Source organism: Neodiprion virginianus, chromosome 4, assembly GCF_021901495.1.
Source record: "Neodiprion virginianus isolate iyNeoVirg1 chromosome 4, iyNeoVirg1.1, whole genome shotgun sequence".
Lineage (NCBI taxonomy): Eukaryota > Metazoa > Arthropoda > Insecta > Hymenoptera > Diprionidae > Neodiprion > Neodiprion virginianus.
The window spans coordinates 19,319,664-19,333,961 of record NC_060880.1 but is presented as its reverse complement, the minus strand read 5'-3'; the positions used below and the strand labels follow the sequence as shown (position 1 = coordinate 19,333,961).

General features: G+C 35.6%; 2 protein-coding genes across 6 annotated transcripts in view; one reads left to right on the top strand and one right to left on the bottom strand.

Annotated features, from left to right (window-relative positions):
- The window catches only part of LOC124303640 (RYamide receptor), a 94,248-nt gene that overhangs the window by 70,317 nt on the left and 9,633 nt on the right, over positions 1–14,298 (top strand). The window lies entirely within an intron of this gene.
- Positions 126–12,392, bottom strand: LOC124303647 (phospholipase A1 member A-like). 4 transcript variants are annotated; one of them, XM_046761129.1, is made up of 8 exons: positions 5,703–6,059; positions 5,323–5,377; positions 4,291–4,439; positions 3,500–3,745; positions 2,053–2,253; positions 1,225–1,384; positions 1,006–1,081; positions 126–376 (listed from the first exon to the last, which is right to left on the bottom strand). In XM_046761129.1, exons 1-8 carry the CDS (start codon positions 5,782–5,784, stop codon positions 329–331), a joined length of 1,017 nt encoding a protein of 338 aa, XP_046617085.1. In that variant the 5' UTR covers positions 5,785–6,059; the 3' UTR covers positions 126–328. The 4 variants fall into 4 exon arrangements, 3 of the variants coding, with proteins under 3 accessions (XP_046617085.1, XP_046617086.1, XP_046617084.1); XM_046761130.1 differs by lacking the exons at positions 126–376; positions 5,703–6,059 and adding exons at positions 10,999–11,086; positions 12,225–12,392 and having other exon boundaries at positions 390–1,081; XM_046761128.1 differs by lacking the exon at positions 126–376 and having other exon boundaries at positions 390–1,081.

Genomic DNA, 14,298 nt, shown 5'->3' with positions numbered 1-14,298 from the left:
CAGTCGATTTTCGTTTTTGTTTTTCGCTCTCCTCTTTCCTGTCGGCTGATATCCGCAATTAAGGTATATAAATTTCACATGACTGAATACTGCTTGATGGAAACAATGCAATGTTTAATTTTCATAAAAAATAACAGGTGTTTTCATTATACAAATCGCCCACGTGTGTTCTCCTATTATTTACCTTTTAATTTGTCCAATCTATCATGCGGTTGATCGCAACGCACAGACGTCATAAAACGTGATTTTTTACAGAAAACAGACACAGGCGATATATTTTGTACACGAGTCGTTCAGAGTTTGTATCATTATTACAAATGGATGTTTTTCATTTCTGCAATGTCCTCGCTCCGTCAGTTTGCACTACGTTGAAAAACTGAAAAGAAAAAGATCAGGAACGCAATCATTCCGAGATAGCGATTCGATTGAGTAGTATTTTTTTTTTCTTTTTTGAAATTAACTATAACATATAAATTATCGTCGAATAAATCGTGTATTTCTCTCGTTGCGAAGTGTGACGGTATGCTTCACTTATCAAACGATCACGACACGTATACATTGAATTCAGCGTCGTGAAATAAATTCACAAAGTTCCAACCAACCGGTGGAATGACTAATTTGAAACAATATGATGCATAATGGCAAACTAGTTTCCTTTGCTGAGAGAAAATAAATATAATCTAACAATTTATCGGTTAACTAGACACTCTGCAGTTTAACACAGCGTAATATTCATCTGAAATATTTATTAATTATTTATAATATATGTATAGTGGGAAACATATTTTTTTTTTAATCTGTTTCGCGTATTTGCAGTTCTTTTTTTTTCAACCCTTAAGTACATCTGAACGAACAACTAAAGAAAACAGAACAATGGAAAATTAATTTTGTAAATCAAGCCTCACACTTGCTGTTATTCTAAAGTCATGTTATTACATATAGTAGGTATTATAATTTGCGTATTGTTTTATTATAACCATGCAAATGCGTGAAAACTTTACTAACGTCGGCTAACTTGACGCCGTTTTCTTCCATTCCAAAGGGCGACTGTTGGTTCGTTTTTAAATAAAATAATCCGGTCCTGAAAAATTGCGGTGATGAAAAAAAACGAGAGGAAAAAAAATGAAAGTAGATCGGATATGAATCAAGATTTCATCACTGATGTTATCATATTGCTCAATAAGAGGTAAAATCGTACAGGATATTTCGATAAAATTAACTTACGTGCCGGAAGGCGTCGCCAATCCCATAGGAACAAGATCCTGTTTCTTGTGTGCGCTCCCTAAAAATTTCGTCCATGTGACGGATTTTGCCGCCATAAATGCTTTCGGGTTTTCAACCGATTCCGCGTAGTATTGCCATGATCTTTGATGGCTGCAAAAATCTGGAAAAACAAGTTTCAATATAATGTGAATATGTAGGAACAGAATTTCTGTAATAAAAACCAAATTTATTGAATTTGGGAACACTTTTTCGTCGCTTGCAACAATTCGGTAGAACATCAATTGACGAGTCTGCTCGTTCAACTTTCCGATTTTCTTTATTCAGAGAAAATGTGGGATGTCTGATGCATTTTTTTCCCAACGACATCTCGAAACCATATATCAACGGATTTTAATGTTCTTGATCGCAATCGTTTCGTTTGAATTTTTGCGTTCGGTAATACGCAACTGGAAAACGGATCAGCCGATTTTTAAAAAACTTGGTACATTGAATTAATGTCATTTAACTTATAACTGATGCAATTTTGGGAAAAATTGGTACAGACATTTCCGAGTTATCGCCAATATATTGAATTTTTTTTTTCGATTATTACTCAAAAATGGAACAACCGATTCTTATGAAACTTGGTACATTAGATTGTCGCCATGCAACTCGGAACTTGTTAAATTTTTAGCGAGATTGGCGGAGAGATCTCGCTGAGAGTTAGTCGCGAAAGAAAGAATCAGCTTTCATAAAATTTTCTCAACTTTTTTGCAAACAAAATGGTATAGCGGGAAGTTTTCGGATTTTGCGGCTGCTCGTATCAATCGCTCTAATCGATCAGCTCACCTTCCTCGCTGCCTTTTTCGTACTGTAGTGGACATCCTGGCTGAACACGCAGGCCATTATTGGGCCAAAAATCTGCACCGCCGGATGCGTAGCCGTTGCCGTAAATGAAGGCGTCGGTGTGAATAACGTCGACGAATTTCGCATCGGCTGACGTGATTCGCTTAGCAACAGCGAGAAATGCGGGTCCGATGGGATCCAGAGCTGAGAAAAAGGGACGACATTTATCCCAGAAACGGAAGCAGTGCTAGAAATTAATAAAGTGTTCGCGAAGTCGCTTTTTCTGCACATACAGAAGCGATTTGTTGATTTTGTCAAATATGGCGATCAAATATCGTGGCGGAAGGAATGTTTTTTATTATTTTCGTTCAAAGGAATGTCGTTTGATTCAACAAAAAAGTGCTCATTCTTTTTTCATCTCGTATATAGTTGAAAAAATTTCATTTCCCGTAATCGGTAATTCAACAAATTTTTTTTCCTTCTCTGTGTGTGCGTGATTTCAGAGATAAGTTCCTCTAAATATTGAACACAATTTCTGTAAATCTAAAAAATTTTCACGTTCCTGTTACGTGAAAATGTTGAATAGATGCTGATTTAATTTTTAAACAATATCTTTTCTATTCTCGACCTTACTCATTGTTCCTATTATAGTTAAATGTACACTGAGAAAAATTTCATTTGTTACAGTAACTAGAAAAATTGAGTATAACAGGTATCGTTAAAAAAAACTGTTTGAATATTGTTGGAATTACGGAAAACGAGGTACGCGTAACCATTTTGCGCCATTGTCGATCCTTTTTTGGTAATTGAAACGCAAAATCAAGTTTGTTCGCTTTACTGTACTTTTTTAGTTAAATAAGGCTGATAACGTCATTTTATTGTTGCACAAGCATTAAGTTTTCGCCACAGTCACCAGAAAATATAGTAATGAGAAAGAATAGTAACATATACCAGACTTTCCGGTAACAGCTACGAAACTAATTTTAATTTTGTACCTAGAACTATATTTTGTCGATTGTGATAAAAAATGAAAATAGTCAAGGACTGAGCGGTAACCGGAATTAGAAAATTTCTCGCAGTGTATAAATTCTCATTTTAAATCGCCCAAATTGTTTTGCGAACAGAAGATATCCGAGATTTCGTGAAATCAAACGAAGCTTTGATTAATTTCAACACATTTTTCCTTCAGATAAAACAAACGGATTTAAAAAAATATATACAGTGACATTACGAGGATGCTCAACATAAGGACTCCCTAATTATAGGCAGCTGGGGATAAATTTGAAACTCAAAGCTCTGTTCGGAGTGTACGTGTACCCTGAGTTGTTTGCAATTAGTGCTCCTTACATCGCGCATTCACGTAATCTCACGGTATGTTTAGTTTGTTGCAATGTGTACGTCTTTATCCCCTCCGTGCGTGATTGAGTTTCGTAAGAAGATGAAAACGAACCCGTTAGTCGCTGCACCTTGAATACCACGGCGTATTTGTTTATGTATGCGGCCACTTGAGCACCCAGCGAATAGCCCACGATGTGAATTAGCTTCGGGTCCAGAACACCCGCAATCAATTGGCGCAGAGCAATTGCCAATTTCTTTCCAACCGCTTCGGCACTCTCGACGGCCTGAATGTAAGTTCCGTTTGCTATTTCGGCGTAATTCACCGCGATCACGTTGTGATCACCGCGTTTCAGGTAAGCTGAAACGAGATTCATTTTTCACACAACCGTCTTTTCCAATCTTGAAGGTGAAAAATATTTACAACCTTTTAAATTCAGAATTTACGAGTTGATTTTGGAAATGGTTCAAAAATTTTACTCACCCGTGGATAAAAATTTAACAAATCTGTAAAGATCTTTTTCACAAAACAGTAGTTATATAACGGTTATAACTGCTGATATGTTTGGAATAAAGATAATTGGAAAATAATAATAATGATAACAATATCAGTGCAACGTGAATGACGAGGCTTCGATAAATTATCTTTGATGTTGTAATATAATAAATATATATATACGTATAAAAAATTATGATAACAGTAATGTGATAGTCGACAGGTATTTAGTTCCATATTATATACATAACATGAACAATTATTCGGTAATTAGTGATATGAACAATGTGATAAAACGATTTATATTTATATGATAAATACTTGATCATTGACAATTCTCTGCGAACAGATATTGCATTCGTTTATTTTTCTTATTTTCGCGTTGCGGTTTTTGTTTAAACTATAATTACCACCAACAATAGTGCGAACGCTTTCCCGTTCGAGGTTTTCTTGAAAACCGTGAAGGTATAAAACGGTTGGCTTCGCAGCGTCTAATTTCAATGCCAGATTACGTGTTTCCCCAATAGGTACGTCATAATATTTGTTGTTAATAGTTTCCCTGTAACATCAATTACACGCTGAGACATGTTAGACAATATTTAACACACAAAAATTAATATATCATGCAACCAATCAATCGATCAATCAATATCCGTTCGACTATCTCTTTATATTACATACATACCGGTTATTCCACGCGAAACGGCACCGGTTCAATTTTTTCACGTGCGACCAAATTTTCATTCCTTACTATCTTGTGATTCAAGTCGTGTAAAAAGTATGGCATAATTTACAGATGGACGGTTTTTATTTCGTACGCAGGCCATATGTTAAAGAAAAAAACTCTGAATTTTCAATCAAATATTTAGTCAATAAAAAACAACTTCCAGCTGAAAATTATACCATCCTTTGTTCACAACTTGAACTGTACTCGGTAAAATTTTCAAGCGAATCGAGTAGATCCTTAGGAAAATTCCTTTAACCGCAAGTTGCGGGGAGTACAGGATTATTTGCGATCCAAAACTATCGAAGTCTCTTCACGAGATACTTGGTAAGGAATGAAAGTTTAGCCGGATCATGATGTAAGGAACCAAGGTGAAACAATGCGTATACGCTTTAGTTGAAACAATCAGAAAACGTATCCAAGTTGACGTCGTATAGGTAGACTTGATACTTTCACCTTTAGGGCTTATATTATTATTTTTGCGACTTTTGACTGCACAAACTGGCATCTTCAGCAAACAGAATATACGGAAATAAATAAGTAACCTAAGCAGGATGTCAAATTCGCTAACTATCGGCTAAAGCCTGTCTCGTTTCACGTGGAATACCCCATATGCATAAGCACGCAATATGTGTGATACATGTAATGCATAGACATGTATAATATGTGTTAGGATGTACTCACCGATTACAAATTAGTAAAAATTATTTACACTCACCCCGCATAAACACGCAGAGATATTCTGGCAAGCTCATTTTCGGTCATGCCTTCGGCTGTCAGAAGAGAAATCACAATCAATATCGGTTGTCAGATTAAGTATCAAGGGGAAAAAATGGAACATATATTTATATTTTCAATCCGTTCCTCGATTCTTTCTTCCGCGACAGAAATTTCATCAGGCAAGATTTTCTTCTTATTCGACACTTTTCAAAATTCTGTACACATATAATTGTATTCAAATAATCAAAGCATTGAATTCAAACTTTCGTGAACGTATGGAAGGAAAAAAAATGTACACCATGGTATTTTAGTTGATCCGTGTTTTTATTTTTCTTCTCCATTGCTGTTTATAACAATTTCGATTAGTGTGATACCAACCCGGGGTGAAACGAAGAGCGAGAAATTGTACGATAAAAATGAACACGATGTTCGGTTTGCTCCCGTTAAAAATTTTCGACATCTTCGTAGTGATTGTCAGAGCTGCTTCAAACTGCAAGAGACTGCAGGAAATTAATTTCTCTTCCAACGATCGAAATTGCAGCGAGTCTTTTACGATTTAAATATTAAACCGATTAGAATTATTATCGCTTGATTTTCATTTGGCTATTCATTTGTTTCAAATGATAATTTATTTATTTGCGAGGCATCGCTGGTGCCAAGATATGATAGAAATTGATTTAAATGTCGCGAAAAACCGGATGTGAAATTTTTTTTTTCTTCACGCGCGTGGCTGTAAGTACCTCGCATATTATCAGGCCAAGTGTATATATCCGCGCAATACAATCAGTCAGTAAATTATTCGGTGCCAAGTTTACGGCGTGCTTGTTTATGGTTTTATCGGAACCTGCAATTACATATGTATCGCTAGAAATTAGAGTTGCATTTTAATCGTCGTTGCAACGCGGCGTCGTTTCCGCCCCGCGTTCATACATTACACAATTACAGTACGCGGATAATACTATCCCAACTGTCAGCGAGCTTTTCTTTCTTATCTTTGCAACACTTGACAAATCTGAATATATGCAAATACAAATTGAAGTACAATTTTGTCAAATTTTATGAATAAAATAGGAGAATGAAGAAAGTTTTTCGATGCATATTTTACACTAAATTTTATTGTTCGTTTAATTATTATCGTATCAGCATTCAGTTTTCATTAATCTTCTGTCATCCGTGTAGCGAAAATGATAAGAAAACAACGGTATAAATACGTGGCTGGCTGAACGCAACGCGGAACGAGGTTCAAATCGAATGGAGAAGTTTAATGTGAAAGAGAGAGATAGAAGGTAAAACGAAAACAGCAGCTACGCTCAAGTACCTACAGAATTTCTCATTAATACACCCAACGACTCGTGTTACTCGCAATTAAAAGGTCACCTTTTGTTTAACATTTAACGCAAATGTATGGATTACGTAAGATTATCACATGTGTATACGTAGTGACGCATTATCAGTAATGACTGATCGCGTAATTATTTTTATACCGGTAAATTCGACCCGCGACTGATCAAACAACGGTAATTTCCTATTAACGTCGAAGTGTTATCGCAACGTTATTTTCGTCAGCAGTAGTTGTATCACAGTTTTAGTTATACGGCTGTGTAAGTATGCAATGTTATAAAATATGTACTTTGTAAAATATACAGCTGTTCCTATAATGAAGTGTGCTTTAAATAATTATGAAGTAAGAATTAATTGACGGTTTAAACAAATTGAAAACACATTTACGATGATTGTGAATACTTGAGTAAGTATGTTGACGATAATCCCGTTAGTTTGCACCGTTTAATAAAAAATTCTGGTACAATGAGTATCGTTATAATACGGGTCCGAAAATTGTTGAAAATATAAAAAAATTTAGTTATACTGATTATAGTTGTCGATTCTACCTTTTCCCATTTTTTCTAACACACTGAATCCGTTTGTTTAGTCAACAACGTTTTCTTCGGTTGTATAAATACAGTTGTAAAATTAACTTTCATTCCGATACCTATAAAATTTCCGTATAACAGCCAGAACTAGAAATTTCCCTCCGTGTGATTTTACAGAATTTTCATTTCAATATAGTTCGAAATTCTGTCAGAAAATGTCACATGACATTTTTCATTCAGCTTTTATGCTGACTTAAGATCAAGATCCGACGACAATTTTCATCATATTGTACGAGTAATTTTATGCGATTCGTTAAAAACTCTTTAATATAGAAAAACTTGAGCTTTCTGAACGTATCGGTGACTTAGGATCGTTAGAATTCAAGAGTTGAAGCCATGACTAATGGAACGAGAGCCGCTGAAGTAGTAGAAGTACGCGTTTGATCGGGCAGCAGTTATTGAAGCGTATCTCTAGTACCAATTCCCGGGGTCTCGAACCACCTTGGAATTCTTTATCGAATGCGATTGCTGCAGTATTTCTATACATGCATATATATAGAATACTCATTCATTCAAGTCTAATTTATTATTAATTAATTACATTATTATTAGAACTTGACCTAGATTGAATCGTTTACGAGTGAATTCATACGATAATAATAGGATTAATAGTTTTAAAAACAAAATCACTGATAATAATTTCGATTTGACGAATTTTATCCTTCTTTGAAGTCTAAGTGTATTTATTTTGAGTTATTAATTATTATTACTAGTATTATTATTATTAGTGAATTCACATTTGATCATAAATCATTCGCATAATTGAAAATCAAACGAAAAATCATGATTCGTGTCGTAACAGTTTAAATAGCGCGCCTAAACGTAAATCAAAATAAGAAAACTAGTCAAATAGAAGCAGTGGTTCCCACTCGGAGAGAAGACGCCGAAGAATCAACATCTAATCAATACCTCGTAGTCCACATTTTTAATCTATTTGCACATTTCAATATATTCAATTTTACAATCTACATTTTTTTTTTTTTAATAATGTCTCGTCACATTTTTTCTAAAACTGTAAATGCAGACTTAACAATTTTAACAAGTTTATAACATACAAAGGTGAACAGCTATCTACAAAAATGAAATCTATATAACGAAAACGTGGTAAAAAGGCTTGACAAAATCCGCAATTAAAATATCTACCCCCTTTTTCACCAACAAACTACGAAATCTCCTTGGATAACGATAAAGAAAAGTAAAAGTTAATTAAAATAAAAAAACTGTCATTGTTAATGAAAAACACTTCACGAAAAATTGTCGAATTAAATTTGAAAATTAACATTTATGTATAGAAAAATGGTACATTAATCTTACGAATGAATGAATAGACGAATGAATTGCTAAAACTAATTAATATTTACAATTTTATTTACACAAGTTCATGCACCTTTCATTAACTCATTTATTATACAAAATCAAAATATATACAATTTACCTAAAAAGAAAGAAATTCACTCAAAATTGATAATAAAACAAAATTGACTGATTTTACATCTATAAATACATGTTTAAACAATTTTTTCTGTAGTTTAATAACGCGCAGCGGGGTGACACTGAATGCTTAAGTATAGAACCCTTATTCGACAACCCATTGCAAAACATTACCACCTGAATCGAGCTGGGTGACGAAGTAACCTAAGGTTCGTAGAACTTTTGAGTTTGTTGCTAATAGAATTTTTTCGCAGCCTACTCTCGCGATAGGAAAGCAAACAAATTTCCATTGTTTCTTATTATTATAATCAATGCTACCACTGTTACTAATCACTATCCTTTTCAACATTTGTTTTTTTTACTGTGAAAATAGAATGTCACAAGTTCTAAAAAGGAAAATGAAAGGGGAAACTTGCGTCACTCCGCTGATAATGATTTTTATTTTTTTTTCTTACTTTTCGCGGTACCGGAATATTTCTTGTGGTAGACAACAACCGTTATAATGTGTTATTTTAAATCTGCATACGAGGATAACATATCGCGTGTTCGTTGTTCTTTTTTTTTTGTCGCTTTAGGTTTTTTTTTGCATTGGAAAATATTGGTGTTTGAAATTACATGCACGAGTGATCGTGCGAACGCTGGTACATATTTTGTTACATATTTTCAGTGTGTCAGTGATGGAAAAATTGAGTTTCGATCTAGTTCGAAGCTTTTTCAGAAAAGTTTTATCTCCTCCGCGTTGCGTAGGGAAATAGAAAAAATGAAAGAGAGAGAAAGATAAAGTGAGAGGGAGACTGAATGCAAACGAGAGAGTCGGTGAGTAAGTTATATTCGTATATCTTATAGACACGTGAAGCACTCGCCTCATAGTAAATATGTACCACACATACCCCACGGAGCTTTTCAAGTTTTCTAATCTATTTACCAACTTTTCGAGAGCCGAACACGCGCTACGTCACCTTTTCTTCTGCTTCTTCTTCGCTCGATGAACACAGTTTGAAACGCAATTTTCGAACGATGTATTACAAGTCATTTTACGTTTAAATTATTGACTCTCTGTAGTCGATGAGTATTCTTTTTCTTTCTATTTCTTTCCGTCCAATGAAACACAATTATAATTGAACAATTTTACGCGCTGTAAGATTTTACGAAATTTGAATAGTATAATGCATCTCGGACGTTTTTTCTAGATTTAGTTTACCAAAGGGATGAGCTTTAATTCATTGAAAGTACTGTTAGAATTGGAAAAAAAACTTTTCTTAGACAGTATGAGAAGTATCCGAATTTTTATTGTTATATAGTGTCTGATTATGCCGAAATAATATTATCCTCGTGTCTGCAATCGAATTTCGTTTCGGTTAGCGGAGTGCCCGTAATTCAATCGCGAAAACGAAATGCCAGATATTTGTGAGAGAAAGGAAAGAGTTGGGAAAAAGTTTCATAGCTACGCGGTCGACGAAACTCGGGGTGAAATTCGACGGGAAACTCTGCGTACAGGTTCGTCGAACCTCTGATATTAATTAACGGATGAGACAGCTGGAACGTCAAATGGTCGTTCAAATTGCAAGTCAGATTTTCGTATAATATATATATACCCAATATACCCCTATAAAATTCAGGAAAAGAAGCGTTGAGTGAAATGGCATTTTAACAAATATTATCGGAAAATGGGTCTTTAAACAAATGACAATGATTCGATATTTTACAACGTGAACGCAGCGTTGTTTTTGATCAGCAAAACGCTTAATATTAGTCAGAAAATCGAGTTTTCCTTATCGGTAAAGTTTCAGCTAGCGCAAGTGATATATACACTCATTGCGGAACCGTTCACCGGTTCCAGGTTCTATAATGACCAATTATTTGCTGCTCAGATTTGCATATTACAGTGAAAAAAGGATCTTTCGTATTTTTGCACCGTGGTTTCACTTTAAAAATTACTTTTCACTTGTGTCAAATCAACGGTTTGTATGTTGTTACTGTGATAATGCAGATATTCTGGCTGGTCCTCTTTCTCAACGGTTTCGATTTTTGCATGTGAAAAATAAGTCGGCTGTGCTGAATTGAAAAGTTTGCAAAGAGTAGAAAAAAAAACCAAAAAAATCACAACGTTTCAATTATACAATAACAGAAAAATGAATACCCGTAAACTCATACTTCAACGTAAAGTCGCTTGTGACGTAATCGAGCATCTTCGCAACGTTTCAGGTAACTTATCGGAATAAAATCATGTGCAAAGAGATACAGAGAGTGAACGAAAATCGCTGAGAATAAAAATAAGCCGCGCCCTGCTGTAGACCCGCTTTGGTTCTTACCGCGTGTGTGTATTTCAAGCCAGATCGGTGTCCGGAGGTTGAAACTCCTTCTATGTAAATCCGTTGGAAAATCCGTCTTTCCTCAGCACTGTAACGAGGAGAGCCAAGAGGCTACAGCTTTGCGAATTTTTAACGAGAAAATAAAGCTTGTGAAAAAATGTAAAATCCGAGGTAAAAGCCGAATGCAAAGTACGGAAACATCCATTGTATGTACTACATGTACCATTCGTATGTCGCAGGTATAATAAGATATCATTACTGATGCCGGTCGATTCGACGTTTTTTTCTTTTTTCTTCATCCTTATTCTTATAGACATGCACATCTTTTCCTCTCTCTCGTAATCATACCTAAATCGAATGTTATGAATAACGTATTTCTTATCACAATTCGTTCGGTTGAAAAGAAAATCTGAACCGCAGCATGCGAGAACGTGTCTTCAACTAATTGCAGGCGTGAACGTTTATAATTATTAAGATTGATTTAACGAATGGGTTAGTAAAGAAAAAAATTCATTTCTAATTAATAGTGATGAGATTGTGGAGAAAATTACAACGAATATGGTGCTCGTATCATGAAATCATTACGAAAATAGATAAAAAAAATCCAGGAAACTTGTGTCGAAGTTACGTAACTTTCGGAATATCGCGTTTGTTATATAACCGAAGGTAATTGAGTGACTGCAATATTTGTTAAAGTATAACGAAGGAATTAGTCGAGATAAATGACCTATCGTTACGAATCTGTGTTGGAATTATACGTGATAGCGATGATGAAATCGCTCGGTTAGAAATCATGAAAATCGTTGCTAGTCCTTTGGTAAACATCAAATGGTTTCGTATCAGTTCATATTATCATTCTATCGGCTTCTATCCTATCATGTGATTTCGTTGATTGTCCATTGACCAAGTGATTTTCGATTATTTCTTGCGATCTCATATGATTCTGCCGAATCGGAAAATCAGTGAAAATTGCCCGAAACGTCCGAAAGTCGTCGGCAACCAGAGTCAATATGAGAAATCAATGAAAACCACAGAATAAGTATCTGTAGAAATCGGTTGTTACAAGTTTCCGAAGTTGTCGAGATGAGTTTTAAATTCTTCCAATGCCTCGCGTAATCTTGACTAATTTCGACCGTTTCCGAGCATTCTGACCATTCGAATATCGGCATACAGGTTTCAATTTTGCGTGAGAGAAGAAAAAAAAAAAAAAAACAACAAAAACTCACCTACAATGACGACTGATAGAACCAGTTGTGGGTGAAAGTGCAAGGTGGTAATTCTGCTTGGGTCAGTGTCAAGCAGAGAAATATTTGAGATGCGACTAAGATGGCCGCCATTTTGTTACTCAAATACGACAAAGACTGATGACTTCTGCTTTTGATGCAAATGGCTGTGTCCGAAAGTGCGTGGAAAACTGAGCGGTTAGACTTGAAATTGACCAAGTGGCTATACGATCTCTGTTACGTGCCGCAGTTATTTATCTAGCGTCAACGAATCACGCGTTAAAATGATTATTTGCCTCGAGCCCAAAATAACTTTCATCCATCGCAGCGCGGTGACCGAGTCTGAATATTATTGAACACAACAGAGTTTATATACCCCAAAGAAAAATTATTCGATGATAAATTATTCGTCTTGACATGCCTTGGAAATATTGACTTTTACTCAAAATTTTGCAGTTTCTGCGAGTGTTTGTTCATTTTTTATTTTTTTCGTCAGAATATAAAATAAATTATATGGAAAATTTCTCTCTCTTTCTCCGCGACGGAAAAAAGGAAAGTCAGAGAACCGTCATCCTTTTTGAATAATGTTCATAGAATAATATTTATGTTCACTACCTGAAAGCTGTGTTTTCACGGACAACAAGAATTGTTTGTATCACGTGTTCAAGTGGCTGGCTCGTGAAAAACTTTTTTGTCAGGCTCCGTCGAGCTGTTCCGAATGATCGATCAAAATAATATTAACGGTGTGTGCTGCGCGTATATCGTACGTCGTTTAATGTAAATATCGACCGCTCAAGTGTTCTAAGCTTCTCGCAACGCCGCAACCAATACAAGCTCATCCCATCTTCCTTTTTGCTGTGAAGATCCTTTCTGTTTGAGAAAATTAGATCCGACATGCACGCGCGAGTAACACCTGGGAAAAAACAGCCACTTCACATATTTTTACGCTGGAATAAAACATTTGTGAAATATTTAAACGGAGGATCAGAAAGTTTCTAAAATACTTCTTCTACATTCGCTTTGTGCTCTGCATACTTACGAGAACGTCGTCAACGCGTACGTATCAAAGACTTTGAATAAATAAATTTGTATAATAATATTTTTCTAGCATATTTGTACAAGTGTGTTACGGGATATATTGACGAGCGGCTGTCAAAACGATACGTTGTTTCGGGTACATTTTGAGTCCGATCTCGTCGCTGTTCTTGAGTTAGGGAATGAAGGAAGGAGTGAGAATTGACGCGGGTAAGACGTATTGGAATATGTATAACGATTTATTGGAACAGTAAGGAGTATAAATGTGTAGACGAGTGGACCTTGCGAGTGTTGGAATTAATAGTTAGAAAATGATTTAGGAATTGATTTGTCGAGATATGGATTTGGACGTTGGAATGGAAGTTGAATCGTCGGTAATGGATTAGAAATGTTCTCGAGGAAAGTTGGAATACAAGTGTAGTCGATGGAGGATGGGTTAGAAGTCTACTTGATGAAAGTTGGGATAGAAGTGATTTTGGGAGAAAAAGTATATAAGTGCAGGAAAGGTGCAATAATCCAGAACAGTGGGGAATAGAATTAGCGGAGTAAGGGTGACAACGACTGACGTGAGGCTCGATGGAAATAGGAGGACAGGGTTGAAGACTATAACGTTACGATAAGGAATGTGGAAAAGTTAGCAAATAGAAGCAAGATGGGGAGAACGTGTGGCGGCATGCCGGACGTAACAAATGTTTCCATTTTTTTTTCTTTTTTTTTTCAACGTACTTTTAACAAAAAAGAGGGATATGGAATTCATTTTCAGCATGACTCCTACATATTAAATCCCGCAGAGCATGGAAGACTGATTATTGAAAAAATGGGGTGCGCGTTGCTAGGGAAAAGAGCCGATTAATTTCAAACTCCGGGATTCGGAGGGTGCAGATTTGCAGGCCACGGGTCATCGTGTATACATTTCACCTTTCTGATAAGAGTGATAATCCCGCAGAATACGCAAGCCGTAGCTTTGAACCGGGGGAGAAAAGGGCCGAGTATGTTGCGTAACCGGAAAGTGGAATGATATATCACCCGAGAAGAAGTTTAC

Coding starts and splice junctions, on each gene's coding strand:
- LOC124303647 (XM_046761128.1), bottom strand. CDS start 5,784: ATGTCGAAAATTTTTAACGGGAGCAAACCGAACATCGTGTTCATTTTT. Junction 3,746..4,290: donor CGTTCGCACTATTGTTGGTG/GTAATTATAGTT, acceptor ATCTCGTTTCAG/CTTACCTGAAACGCGGTGAT. Junction 1,385..2,052: donor CGAAAAAGGCAGCGAGGAAG/GTGAGCTGATCG, acceptor TTGTTTTTCCAG/ATTTTTGCAGCCATCAAAGA.